A 14,463-nucleotide genomic window follows, 5' to 3' on the forward strand; every position below is an offset into this window, starting at 1 on the left:
GTGACTGAAAGTAGTCACCATCACTTAACTCCATGCTCGTTGATTTTTTAATATTATAAAAAATAGATTATGGTTTGTATTTATAATTAAGTCCATATTATAATACTAGTTTCACTGTAGCAGACACAAACAGATTAATATTATGATCCAGTATGCTGTATATTGAAATATAGAGCCAGTTTGCCAACACTGAGCTCGTTTCGTTTGCATCGTTACAGACAGTTGCATCATTAAGCGTTCATTGGCGACTAGTTTTGCATGTTTCGATTTATTTCTTTTAGAGCCTGTTCAAAGCGAAGCGTAATGCGTGGTAAGTAGGACAAGTTGGTAATGACCACGATCACATAGATTGAGGTGCACTGCTCTGGTATATTCGTATTTATGTACGGGTAAACTGCATTCGTTACTCTTCTCATGCGAGACATGGAATCTGTAATAAGATTATTTTACTATTAAATAAATGAGTAACGGGTCCTTAAATATTTAAGGAATCAACATGCATTACCCCTACTCTAATTATGACATACTTTTTATGCTCTATACCTTCAACTTTATGACTTTACTTTATTAGTCTCTAAACAACTTTTGAAAACTTTTGAAAACTTTTATAAACAATCTTATCTTATTATCTTATCTTAATTTTGTTATTATTTTTTTTGCTCCTCATCGTGAAGCTTTATAAAATTTTAATGATTTAGTTTCGGCTGACCCTGTTAGTGTGTAGGAGACTACGCAAATGTTTGTGATGTACGCTACCTTGTATGTATGATACCTTGATGTACGCTAAAAACCGACAATACTTGAAACATTGCAATAGCGAGAATCATTTGCAATGTTTGCTCACGCTACGTTTCGCTGCCCTACACTTGTAAATTTGCTTATTCGAGAATATGTCACTTATGACACCGACTTGAATAATAAAAAACCACTTAAAATTACCAATTTAACCTTCTGTTCCCAAATCTATTTTTTTTTAAATATACCTAATAAAATTGTTAATGACATTTTTTAATTAATTTTTTATTATGATTTTCTAGATACTACTTTTAATAGGTAAAACTTAGCTGAGCCACTTTTATTTTATTTTTAACTTTCGCCCCCGCTTGTAAAGAACTCGTTTATTTTAATCACCCTGACGTGCACTATTTCTGCACTCCTGTTAAATAGAAGAGTGCAAGTCATCGGACCAATAAACCTAAGATGAGATAGTAATGTCCTCTTGAATACTTGTTTCAGTACTGGAACATATATTTTTTTCGCTTTTAAGTTTTATTACGCCTGCAGGTTCATTTACCCTTTCAACAAAAAATACTGAAGTGTAGAAAAACAATCATTTGTTTTGTTCAAATGAAGTAGGTACCTTAGATGCATTTTAAGTTTCATTTAATTTTTCAAGTACATTTTTAAAATGATAATTTAAGTATAAGTAATAAAAATGTAATTTAGCGTCTGTAGCTTAGCTATATTATATGCAAATTAAACCAAAAGATTGTTTATCATTTATGCTAATGATTTTAAGCGATTTTTTCCTTGTTGTGATTTTTCGAAATTGTTTTTCTGGATGTATTTTTGAGAAACGTATATAATAATTATTTAATTTTAGTTAAATTTATCATTAGATTGTCCAAGACTTGACAGTTGACAATGAGTAAGAAATGTGTCCATAAATTGTTATAAAGTAACAACTTCGTGTAATAGTAGAGTATGTACCATGAGTCCATGACACTATGTTTCATTATGCAGTCAGTAATTGAACCTTGCCGTAACATGCATTACAAACAGTCTACGATCATTATTATCACATGTTATAAATCAGTGGCGATATCATTTGTTTAGGGAAGATTTTTTTTAGCTAATTAAAATAACTTTTACTTAACAACACTTTACTTTTACTTTTTTACTTTTTTTTTTTTACTTTTTTGTTTAACAGAAACGATAAATAATTAAAGTACTTAAACATAATCTACAATTTTAAATAATAATTTAATTTAATAATCTATTTCGCACAAAAAATTAGCCTCGCTATTCAACGAGGTAACGCTGCCAGTGTTCTGGGCACTAAGCCACAAGAAAGGGCTTTGGACGACGGTTTATTTTATAAGTTTAATTTTGTTATTATTTATTTTTTTATTTAAAATTGTAGATTATGTTTTGGGGAAGAAAGATTTTTTAAAATAACCACTCAATGGTAAGTGGTCATTACCGCCCATGGATATCCTTAACCAAGTCCATATAGAGTGTCTTCCTGAAACCGATCACATATGTGTTGTAACTCAGATCTAAGATGTTTTGGTTCTATCATTGTTAAAATTATGAGTAGCAGAATAATATATATGAGAGGATGAGATTACGAAGTCGTGACTCATGATTTCCCCAAACGATAATATTCGCAAAAAGTCTTCTAGTATTGCTTAATAGCTTATTTTAATTATCTATAGTGAATCACTAGTAGGTATAAAGTTACACAACATTTAAATAGGCAAACAAAGAAAACGATTTCCGCATATTATTATGAGGTCACTAAAGAAAAGAACAATGGACCTAAGTAGGTAGCTTGTTTATGAGTGATATCCAAATGAAGTTAGGTTAGGTAGATGCTTATTAAATTGGTATCAAAAATAGTGTCCCGTGTGTCAATCTTTAGTAGGTAATCTAAATTACGATAACAGTAATTTTATAAGTAATCTAAAACACTAAAGCCCTCTATCGTTACTCTAGTTTACTTGCGAGTGATATTTTAAAGTTTTGACGATAAATTATTTTACAGCGTAGCCAATAATTAATAATCTTAGGTCCTATAGTGATGTAATCGTAATTTTCGACAATTTAAATTGGCATGGCCCGTGTTTTTGCGGCTGTGTCGTTGCATATAAACTTAGTACTTAATATACTTAGTAGTAGTAGACGAAAATTATAGTTTTCGTTTACTACATGTGTGTGACACGCTCTATGCCTAAAGTTGTAAATAAACCCTTAAGAACTTTTTGCTGACAATATTCGCACAGTGCCCGCGTTATATAATTTCACCCATCAATCTTAACGCGCCTAAAGAAGTAGCTCTAAGTTTAATATAACAAAAACCTTACCATGACTAGAGAACTGCAGTTTGGACTGCGGTGCAGCGACGCAGAGGTCGATGACAAGGCAGAGTGCAAGGAGGAGGACGGCACGCATCTTGACGCGTGCACTCCGCCGGTCCACGAGTGTTACTGACGCGGTATGACTTGGGACCTCTGAAGCATTATTCTAAACGATTTGCATTCAACATTTATTTTTAATTGTTATTAGCTTTTCAATACGATGTTGAATATACCTGCCATAAAATATGTTTATAGTTTAATATAACGAAGTGAAATAAAATGGTGAATTAGTAATTGATAATGGCGCGAGCCTGATTGCGGCAAGGTTTTGTACGGCAAGAAATTAAGATTATAATTTCAAGCGGTACAAAAACCTAGACTAGAATTTTATAATTGAATAATTATAGGTACTCTATCTACCTGATAAATATTTCTGTCACTAAATCCAACCATTTCTCCAACTAGTAGACGGTTTTACGAGGAATATTCTGTTTTTTAAATCACGAAGATTACAAAAAAAGCAATTCTGCAATTGACAGGAAGCCTTTTAGTAAAAGTCCGAATGAAATTACAATTTTTAAGTTTATCCGCAGAAGATTAAATGGCAAATTTATGGGTCATAAAACCGGTTCAGATAGTTTTCATTTTATTAGTACCTACCAGACGTAGAAGTAACTTAAACGTAGTAGAGATATATTGGTTTGATAAACATTTTGCTCCTCCATTAAATTTAAATTAAGTTGAAAAATATGTGGAATTCCTACTGAAATTGCTGAAATTGAATAAATGTCTTATTTTAAGTTAATAAATATGTTATGTGTGGGCTGTAATAATACTAAAATATTTCCATGGTCGTTCGGTACTTAAATTAATAAATGTGAGGTCGGAATGACCCTGCGATACAGTTGCATAACGCAGTGACACAGGTCGTGCGATTTCTAATGGGCCGTGTGGGGAGAGAGGCGAAAGAGATAGTATCATAATACAAAACAATATAATTATAATCATGTAGAATATAGTTGTTTGTGACGCAGAGGCTGTTTTTGTCGTCGGTCTGGTTTGATGTTGTGTATATTATATACTTTTACAAGCCGTTGTTAGTTTTCACCAATTCGTATTGGAGCAGTTTGGTAGAGTATGCCCTACGCCTTATCCACGCATGGGGCCAGTAAGACATCATTGCCCAAAAGAGGGTTTAAAAAAGGTTGAACGGCTTTTAGTTTTAGAATATAGTATCTTGTAAACAACTAAACTTTCCTTGAACTGTGACATTGTAGTAAATATAATTATTCGACGCATTCCTTATATTTACTACTAAAACTATTTGGTATTGGGTTTTTTCTAGTCTTTCAATGACTTTAATAATTTGCGCTAGAAAAACGACGAAGTGGTTAAAAAGACTTTATACTTTTACTTGTAATTTATTTTTATTTTTATTATGCCTCTGTGGTACTATAAAATTTATACTTATGCTTCGTACATAATAAATGTATATTGTAGGTAAATAAAACATGTCACTGTTTAACATACGTTTATTGTATCACATACCTATCTAAGATCACAATAAATTTAATTAACGTAAATATATATTAAGCTTATAATTAATTAATCTATTGCCACATATTTAAAAACGGGTTATAAGAAGGATAGAACCACATGTTATCAAAGTCTGGTGTCCCCGGATCCGTATTTTTGAAGACATTTTTCGGGAACATCGAATACATATTGGATCGTGGCGAAATTCCCGGTTGAGGCATAAAGGTATTCATTGGAGGCCAATTAAAGGGATTAACTTGTCCAAGGTTTCCGTGGTCTTTTGTGTTTCCGGAACTTACTGAGGACACCACTGACACGGCTCCAGGGTATACTTGAACAGCACCCACTGTAAAGCCGTCATCAGATTTTTTCGAAAATGTCCACGGCGTGCTTTTTGAATTTTTGTCCGATTTGGCGTCGGTTCCTGGGAAGAATTTGACCCCTCCCACGGACGAAACCCTGCCGTTCCTCGATGTTATTTCAGCGACGCTCGCTACGCCCACTATCCCATTGTTCGAGCGAAATGTTTTTGTTTCAAATACATTTTGAGGTTTAACGGAATCTGCGGAACAATTTGGGGTTTATTAGGATGAGACAGATTTTTGAGCTAGGAACGTCGTATAATATAGTTATCTGTTTTGTGACATAAAAAATAAACTTCTAAATTAAGTATAGATATTACTTGTTTAACTGAAATTAAAACAAAACCGTTTTTAATATTATAAATTTAAAACTTGTTGAATTTAGAGGATTAGTTTATACTTTCCGTTTTTATTACTTATTAAAAAAACATTTTATATAATAATTGAGAAATGTCAGGAGCTCGTCTAGATATATTATTTAGATATACTGAGGATATTTCAATAGCAATATTATTATTGTTCGTAAGATAAACTCGTGTCTAAATTATATATAAGGAGTTTGAAGGAACTAATATCATATAGGGTTCACAGATGCGTTTTCTAATTAGTTATTATTATTAACGGTACTTGAATGAATGATATTTAAATTTGTTAGTTATTTTATAAGCATTAAAAAGCACTTTGACAAAAAACACCCAATATAGCCATTGGCCATACAAGACTTTTCTACGAGACATTCTCATTCTGAAAAAATATAATAATAAAAATGCAGTGATAACCTTATGGTCAAAACGCCTCTTTATGAAGAGGTTGAAGTTCAAAGTTATGTGTATATCAGAAATTAATGATCACTTGATATAATGGTGAAGAAAAACACCATGAGGAAAACCATACGCCTGCGAATCTTTTAAAATAAGTTTTCAAAGGTGTGTAAAGTCGACCATTTCGCACATGGCCAGCACGGAGGACTATAGCCTAGCCTTCTCATTCTAGACGAGTAGCCTAGCAATGGGACTCTAATATGCTGACGATGACTAAACATCATTTGGTGGATAATTTAATAAAACCTATCACACAACGGCTTGCACAAAAAATACAAAGCGTTGTCACATCCATGCCTATTTTATCTAAGTCATCACTCCATATATCATTTATATTAGTTGTCAGTCGTTCATAGCAAGCAATGTAAGCGAAAACTACAAAAATATATCAAATACCTGATTTAACGGCGTTTCTTATCATTAGGATCACATAAAACAGGATTAGACGCGAAAGTGTCGCCATGGTGCCAACGGAGAGTCAAATGCAAATGATTTCAACGAATCCCAATTTATATCTCTCTTTTAAATTACTAGTTTGGGACACAAAAACTTGAAGCGTAATAAATTTCGATAGAACGACAACAGATCCTTTTGCACACACTGAATTATAGTTTAATTTCTCTATTATTAAGATATGATTCGATGGATACGGCTTTAAAAGCTGTTATCTGTGTTTCTTATGCTGTATTTGAACTATTGAATACAGTATACATAAAAAAAATATGCGTGTTCATCTGTTAATTTAGACGAGTCATGTTGTAGTCCGTCAAGTTTCTTTAAAGGTTTTAAGTAACATGGAGTGCATGAACACAAGCATAGAGTCCACCTGATGATAATTGTCTCTGCCGCCCATGGGCTTCTCTAGCAATCTACTTATTCAACAGGAGACCTCCAGGCGGTCATAGAGCGTTACAACTCCTGAGGACTAAGTTAGTCTTATTTTATGGTAGTGAGCGTTGTTGCGTTTTGGTGGAAGGGTATGCATAGTATGCATCAAAACTGCTTCATACTAAAAGTAGATGTTGCGGCGGTGCCTACCTCTGCGGTCAAACCATACTACGAGTAGTTCTACCAAAATCGCACAAACCCACGGCAAATATTTATACTCTGTCTAGTGGTCGGTACCTATTTTTTGCGTGGTGCCAGCACCTTGACCTCTAACTGTATCTTTATGGGCGGTTTATGTCGTATAAAGCTAGTATATGTGCAAAACCAAAAGCTTTTGTTATCGCTTGTATACCTTTCACATAACATGCTATTGACACATATACATTTATTACTGCAAATTCACACATACATATCTAATAAAATATAGTTTTCTTTTTTATATTTCATATTGAAGTAGTTAATAAGTTTGTACTTTGTAGTTTACCTGACGGTCATGAACGCCTATAACCAATCTCAGATAGGATTACAATCCTACCTGAGGTTGGCCACAGAGGCTTCGCTATCCCTGAAAATTAAGTAGTAATGCTGCGTATAAATATATCTCCCTTACCGCACCCTTCATGTCAGAACTATACGTAGCACTTAACATTGTTGTTAAACTGTTCACTAGCAGTAAGCTAGTGTTATAAGGAGCAATTGAAGCTACTTTTATTTTCTTAAAAACTCTTACTCTTATTGTTCTTACAAACAATTTAGGTATAGCGCAAAAGATTAAAACCCTAAAAAATTCGAATTGTTTATACTTTTAAACGCGGGTGAAACCGCAGAGCAACTTGTATTAAAATGACAAAATTAAGGGGACATCTTGTATTGGTCTTTGCTCTATACGTACCTTTAATATAAAATATAAAGCCTAACGTATCTCCGAGTCCATATCCATATCTCGTATTAAGGATTCGTAAAGAATATGGAAAGTAAAACAATTAAATATATTATGGCTTTATGTGTTGATTTAAATTCATAATTAAAACTTTTCCAAAATAATGTACGTCATTTTAAAAAAATCACTCGAAGGAACTTATACCTTTTTGTGAAAAAGGAACGTTGGTTTTCGCATTCTTTTATTTTTTTAAACACAAGTTTTTGTTATAAACTGTGTATTATCATAAGTAAACTAGCTGACCCGGCAAACGATGTGTTGCTATATAAATAAAAAAATGTTAAGGGTGAACAACCCTTACCACTTAGGGGTATGAAAAATAGATAGTAGCCGATTCTCAGACCTACTGAATATGCATATAAAATTTGGTGAAAATCGGTAAAGCCGTTTCGGAGGAGTACGGTAATTAACATTGTGACACGAGAATTTTATATATAAGAATATTAACGTAAGATAATTTTCAATGTAATCTTTCACGCTACATTATTAACAAACATAAACACACTATTGTATTATTTTAATATTTCGTATATTATGTTTAATCATAAGGCTTAGTCCATTGGGCATGTGACATTTTCAAATTTATAAATCAATAGTGAAACAGCTTTGATCTATGTACAATATTACATACTCGTATTATGTGTTCACAGGCGAAAGTGGAAGAGGTTGTGCGCTTTTCTCCCTCATCATCAAAAGGTACCTAAGTCATGATTTTTCCAACTTTCATTTCCGTTAGGAAACTTCAAAACCACATATGGAATAAAATGACACATGTTAAGAATGTGTTCTAAATAATAATTGAAAATAAAGTGTAAGGCGTACCCATAGACGTATTATATCATTGGGCGTATAATAATAAAACAATATTATGAAAGATTGTAATAATCTCCCGTGCAATGAAAGCAAAGGGATTTAAACGCTTTCTGCCCAGAATATACCTAATAAAATACTTATAATTTCATTTTATAAAACTTATGGGATATATCATATTTATTATATATTAATTATACTCAATTATAAATGTGTTATCTTTATATGTGCACGTTGTGTGTATTTGTTAATTGTTTGTTGAGTGCGAAACACACACAAAGGAGGGCACTCAATTTGTGTGTGTTCCAAGCGTGTAGAATTTGTTACATGTAATAGGTACTTAGAGATATTCAATTTCTTAATCATTACGCAAACACTTTTTACAAAAACGGAAGAAATATTAAAAATAAAAAATATATAAGTATGTTGCAGATAATAAATACTGGATTTAGAAAATGACAGTTATTTTAAAATCTCAGTGACACTTTAGTTTTATTTTTGTAAGATATTTTGATTTATTAAGAGTGCGTATGTCGTTGGGTTTAATTTAAAAATATGGATTTAAATATAACATATAAATAAAACGAAACAGATATTTGGACAGTCTTTTATTAATGTGCTTTGACATTACATTGTAAAGATATTGAGATAAGTGTTTGACAGTCATCTCCATATCTTTCTATACTTATTACAAAATACTACTACTATATTATTAACTATTACGTATTACATTACTTAAAATTAAAAGTAATTACTTAGTAATTACTTCTCGGCTCCCAAAAAATAATTTAAGCGGATGTCTTCTAGAAGGTATTAACGGCATGGGACTGAGCGGCTTGGATGCCTGGTCCGTTGATGCTGCTGGCACCGCTGTTCTGGAAGGACAGGCCTCTCTGCTGGGAAGTCTGAGCTGTGCTGGCTCTGTATCCACCGACATCCTGAGCTGCGGACACAGCTGTGCCGTAGTTGCCAAAGCCGTTATGACCTTGTACTGAGGACACCGCAGATCTGAAGTTTCCGCCGTTTTGAGCGGAGGACACAGCTGAACCGTAGCCTAATCCATTAGCGCTAGATACGGCCGAATCGTATCCTGATCGGCCGATATTCTGAGTTGAGGACACGGCGGATTGGTAGGGTCCGAAACCTTGAACAGCTGATACGGCAGATCCATATCCGCCGTGCGACTGTGCAGATGATGTTGCAGCGCCGAAGTTGCCGAAGTTCTGAGCGGACGAGACAGCTGACCCGAATGAGCGGCCTAAGCCATTGTTGAAGGCGGATGCTACTGCTTGTTGGTGGTTGAATGGATAATAAGGCGCTGCGTTAGCGTATCCTATCCCTCTAGCGTAGACGTTGCCGTTGGATGAACCAAAGCCTGCGCCGTACGCCTGGGCGTCCCCGCTTTGGAAGGAAGAACTGATGCCCGTAGAATGGCTGATTCCTCCAATGTTACTACTAAAACCAGATCCAAAACCAAATGCCACGTTGGGCGAACGACCCGTTCTATAGATGACGCCAGGAATATATCCATTACCTGGAAATAAAAAGGACGTATTAATAAAGTAACAAATTTGCATAATGAAGATTAATACTCTATTGAGCAAACAAATTGACTGTATCTTTTAAAATATTGGTTTGTGCATAATTATTCTGGTAGGAATGAACTACGATTAGATCATCGACTCACCCATCCAAACGGGAACCGCGTTACTGATCGCGACAGTCGCAACTAAAATTATGAGCTTAGCCGCCATTTTGTTTTATATAAAAGAAAGTTTGGAGGGACCTTTCGCCGGCAGATAAGATTGATTGTGAATCATTTCTTCGAGTATATATAGTGGGAAGATACCCCCACTTAAGAATCACAGAGATCCATTTAAAGCCATTGACACTCGTAAATTTATCTAGAATATTACGGTAAATAGATTTGATGACGGGATGCTCTGATACAATAAAATTCTAACTCATCATATAAATATAAACGTTTGTAGGACGCATTTGTGTCTTAACACTATATATTTTTTGGATTGGATACAGAACTTTTTAGATCATTTACGTTGCCTAATCGTTTTCTTTAAAATAAGTTATGAGTTTTCGTTCATTAGTTTCTTTAATTTTCTCATCTTTTTGATGAAAAATTAGATATTATTTTATGATATATCATCAGGTGAAATACATCTGTTTCATAGATCTTGAAAATAAGATTGATAATAACAGTATTGTTACTGTCGTCCCAACGAATGAAGTCGGTGTCAGAAGCTAGTTTGACAAATAAAGCAATTACGTACAAATTAACAAGCGAAGTAGGATTCTCATAATCATTTCGTAATTAATGCTGATCGTAAAAATAAACAGGCTGGTTCATGGCTGGTCATAGATTTTATACTTTAAACAGGGTAGAATAAAATTTAAAAAATATTTAATCAGCGTTATAAACAAAAAAATTGGTGGATTATTTATTTAGAGTTTGACTTGTGCTTGATTGGAAAGACTTTGATTAAATAAAATTTGGTGTTTTTCTACGGATTTTTTACAGTATTATTTTTGTAAGGACTACTATATACCTACTGAAGATTTTCTGATTAACATTAGGTAACCGTTTTCAATTTGCTGTCATTTGTTTTTATTTATTACTTGTAGGTACAACATAGCATACTGTTGGGCAGGAATCTTTCGCCTGCTAGGGGACGCCTGGAATACAATGCACAACTCTGCTCCAATATAATTGGTAGATTTATATAGTTTGCGAAAATACAATACAAATTATACGATTTACATTTATTATTTGTACATATGTATATTATACACAACAATCGTTCTCATATTTAAAATATCAGCTAACTATAAATTATGATCTCGGACTCATTCAAATAGTTCGAGATCGTAAAATGTCTTATTAGCTTTTATTGATGATATAAACATAGCATGATAAAACCTTTTCATACTAGTCATGTATTAAAACGGTACCGCGAATATTAATAGCCTATTTATCATAACAAGGCTTTTAAATTAAGTGGTCCTGTTGACCAAAAACGGCTGTAATTAATAAAATTATAAATTGACCCAAATTAGAAGCGGTTTCCTTATGTTCTAAGGATCTTGTCGTCAACAGAAATACTGACTTTTTTCGTTTTTTTGTAAAACTATAAACTAGCTAGACATTATTTCTCAGTGACGGCATGGATTTTGAAGTTGGTCGAGATTTACAATTATTTATTTTTTGATGCTTATGCTATACAAAGTACAAGTATAAACAAAATTCAATACAATTGTATCAGATTAAATAATACTTAAAATGTATGAAAATTAAATAAAAGATGGACTTATTTAGCTTATATTTCCTTTAATTACGAAACTTTTGTTAATCAAACTATAAAAGTACACAGATGTACATAAAAACTTAAACAACAAAAATTACTGAAAGTAAAGAAAATAACAACTTAGTACCTAAAACTAAAGAGACATTATTTATTAATTTATTTGATATCACAGACAACGCTAGGACTTATATTTGTTTAGTCTTTCGATTTAGCTGATCGGGAATATTCTTCCTGGTCTTCGTACACAGGTTTCTCATCACCATATCCATCACCATAGTAGTTTCCGAAGGGTCCTTGGAAGCCATTGCCGTACGGTCTTTGGAATCCGTAACCACCACTCTGGGGACCTCCACCGTAGTAATTGCCATTGAATTGATTGTTGTACGAGCCGAATCCGTTACCAAAGTTCCCGGGTCTGTTGTACCCCGCGTATCCTGGGTATCCTGGGTTATTGTGGTTGTTATACTGGTAGTTGTTTGGGAAGTAGCCAGAGCCATATCCACCACCTCCAGCACTCGCAGACGATTGGGATTGACTGATGCCAATGTTTATATTCGGATATCCTCCCTGGTTACCATAACCCTCTTGATACCCGCCTTGATGACCGCCATAGCCCTGGTTGTGACCCCCTCCGCAAACACCGAATTTGAAGCACAGTTTCGACTGGATTAAGTGACGTGGTTGTCGATGGTAGCTCACAGCACTACTCTCTGCTAACAGTTCTGCAAGAAAAGTATGAGTTAATTGTTATGATAAAATTTACTAAAATGTGCTTCATATAATAAGCTTCCTACACACACATGTAAGACACAGACAAATGTAATATTTTATTTTTTGTATCAATTTCTGGTTCCATTTCAAAATAGATTATTCGTATTGATTCAATCGAAAAATATAATTCGATTTTGCAACAGATAGGTCATAAAATTTTATTGCATCTTATTGCCCATCATGGTTCATATCCTAACGGTGCAAGTCATAAAGATGTAGATCATAAGATGGGATCGTTCGAACAGTCGATTATTGATAAAAATACGTTCCCAATTGGAGTTTAGGCTATTAAGGGATATAGACTATAACGGATCTCATGGAATGAGAATGGTTGACACCATTGTCCAGAACACCGGTTAAATGCTGGGTTAGTAGACTTCACAGACGTTGGAGAACGTGAAGGGAAATTATTAGGCAATAATTATATTAGGAAGCTTTTTCACATCGTGCTAGCAATTAAAAATATTGTGTCACTCCTGAGGATTGAGTTGGAACTATTAATTAAACAAACTTTAAATTATAACAGTGCTACGACGATACTGCCATATTCTTTCAAAGCAGATATGCGTGGCACCAGAGAGCGGAGCGGTGCTACCTGTCACTGCGTTCATTTAAAAAATAACAATCATCTTAAATCTTACGATATATCCATCGATTATCTAATTATCAAATATATGTCTTAGTAACGTTCTCTGAACCTAGCAAAAACTTGGAGCTTATTTCAACCACACATTCTTTCTTTAAATTGAGTCCCTTAAATAAATTGATGATAACAAAATAATTACAACCTTCGGCGTTGGCAATCCATCCAGCGAAGATGACGAGAATGTAGGGTAAGGTGAGATAAGTCGTTGCCATGTTGATCTGATAGTCCCGTTATTGTAATATGTTGATGTTTTGCGGGCCAAAGTAGTTTTATACAAATTGATGCGAGGTCGGCCCCCACGCAAGACATTGAATCCGTTGAGGTTCCCACGGAAGTGCTAAGTTACTGTTTTGGTAACAATACCTTTTATGGTATATTGGGCTATTAATTATCTGGTTGATTATCAAAATCCGGATGTAAATGGAAATTTTGACGTAATACATGTGTTAGGTAACACGGATTTTCCTGTCATTCTTAAGAAGATTTGGGTAAAATTTCCAGTAAAAGTAGCTACCTATCTACTTACTATACATAGGAACTTATGTGCTCGTTGAGTACCTACTGGCGTCTTTACTTTTTTATACTCCATTTCAGACTGGTGGTTAAAACTGTGATTTCTTAAAAAGATCATCTAAACAGTAGCAGTTCTTATTTTTATATTGTTAACTACTGCTTTTTTATTTAAGTGTAGGACGCAATGGGTTACAACAGTACGTATGATATACTTAATAGGGTAACTTAACTACAGCGTAATTATATAAAAGTTATAAATACAAAAATTATTTATTTGCATAGCGGAAGTGTAAATTGAATCAATTCTGGTTTTCCCAATTTCCGCGACAAATCACGCGATAGATTAGCATAATTTGGCAATTTTACTTTTTTGACGCAAGGTTCTAAGTAGGCGTATGTTTAAAGGTTAGTGTGTACTTAATGCTATACTTTTTAACGTCGTAGTGTATATTAAATAGGTAATGTAATGTAGGTTACATTATAAGGCAAGATACATTTTTTACAAATCCAACCTTTTAAGAGAAGGCACACTGTGTAAACATTAGAATAAATAACTGAATACTTATAATTCTTAATAAGTAGTACTAAATATTCGAAATTGAAAGAAAAACTAACTTAATATTGTTAGTGTAAAAATTGCAGCTACCCATTTACGGCCCACCATAGGCCCACATTTTTGATAAAAATCTATAATCTACGAATAGCATACGTCGATGGCTGTTAGTGATCAACATTTTAAAGATTTATTGTAGTTATATTTTTAATCGTCCTGTAAT

At 33.6% G+C, this 14,463-nt stretch overlaps 2 protein-coding genes across 2 annotated transcripts; both read right to left on the bottom strand.

The window, feature by feature from the left end:
* Nucleotides 1–9,221: 9,221 nt before the first annotated feature.
* On the bottom strand, nucleotides 9,222–10,233 carry LOC140749193 (uncharacterized). Its single transcript, XM_073082243.1, has 2 exons — nucleotides 10,125–10,233; nucleotides 9,222–9,971 (listed from the first exon to the last, which is right to left on the bottom strand). Exons 1-2 carry the CDS (start codon nucleotides 10,189–10,191, stop codon nucleotides 9,241–9,243), a joined length of 798 nt encoding a protein of 265 aa, XP_072938344.1. The 5' UTR covers nucleotides 10,192–10,233; the 3' UTR covers nucleotides 9,222–9,240.
* A 1,719-nt stretch (nucleotides 10,234–11,952) lies between these two features.
* LOC140748434 (uncharacterized) lies at nucleotides 11,953–13,386 on the bottom strand. Its single transcript, XM_073081256.1, has 2 exons — nucleotides 13,317–13,386; nucleotides 11,953–12,479 (listed from the first exon to the last, which is right to left on the bottom strand). Exons 1-2 carry the CDS (start codon nucleotides 13,384–13,386, stop codon nucleotides 11,953–11,955), a joined length of 597 nt encoding a protein of 198 aa, XP_072937357.1.
* Between the last annotated feature and the right edge of the window lie 1,077 nt (nucleotides 13,387–14,463).

The sequence above is a fragment of the Epargyreus clarus genome, unplaced genomic scaffold, assembly GCF_041222505.1.
Source record: "Epargyreus clarus isolate Ecla_fem2 unplaced genomic scaffold, WU_Ecla_fem_2.2 ptg000003l, whole genome shotgun sequence".
Lineage (NCBI taxonomy): Eukaryota > Metazoa > Arthropoda > Insecta > Lepidoptera > Hesperiidae > Epargyreus > Epargyreus clarus.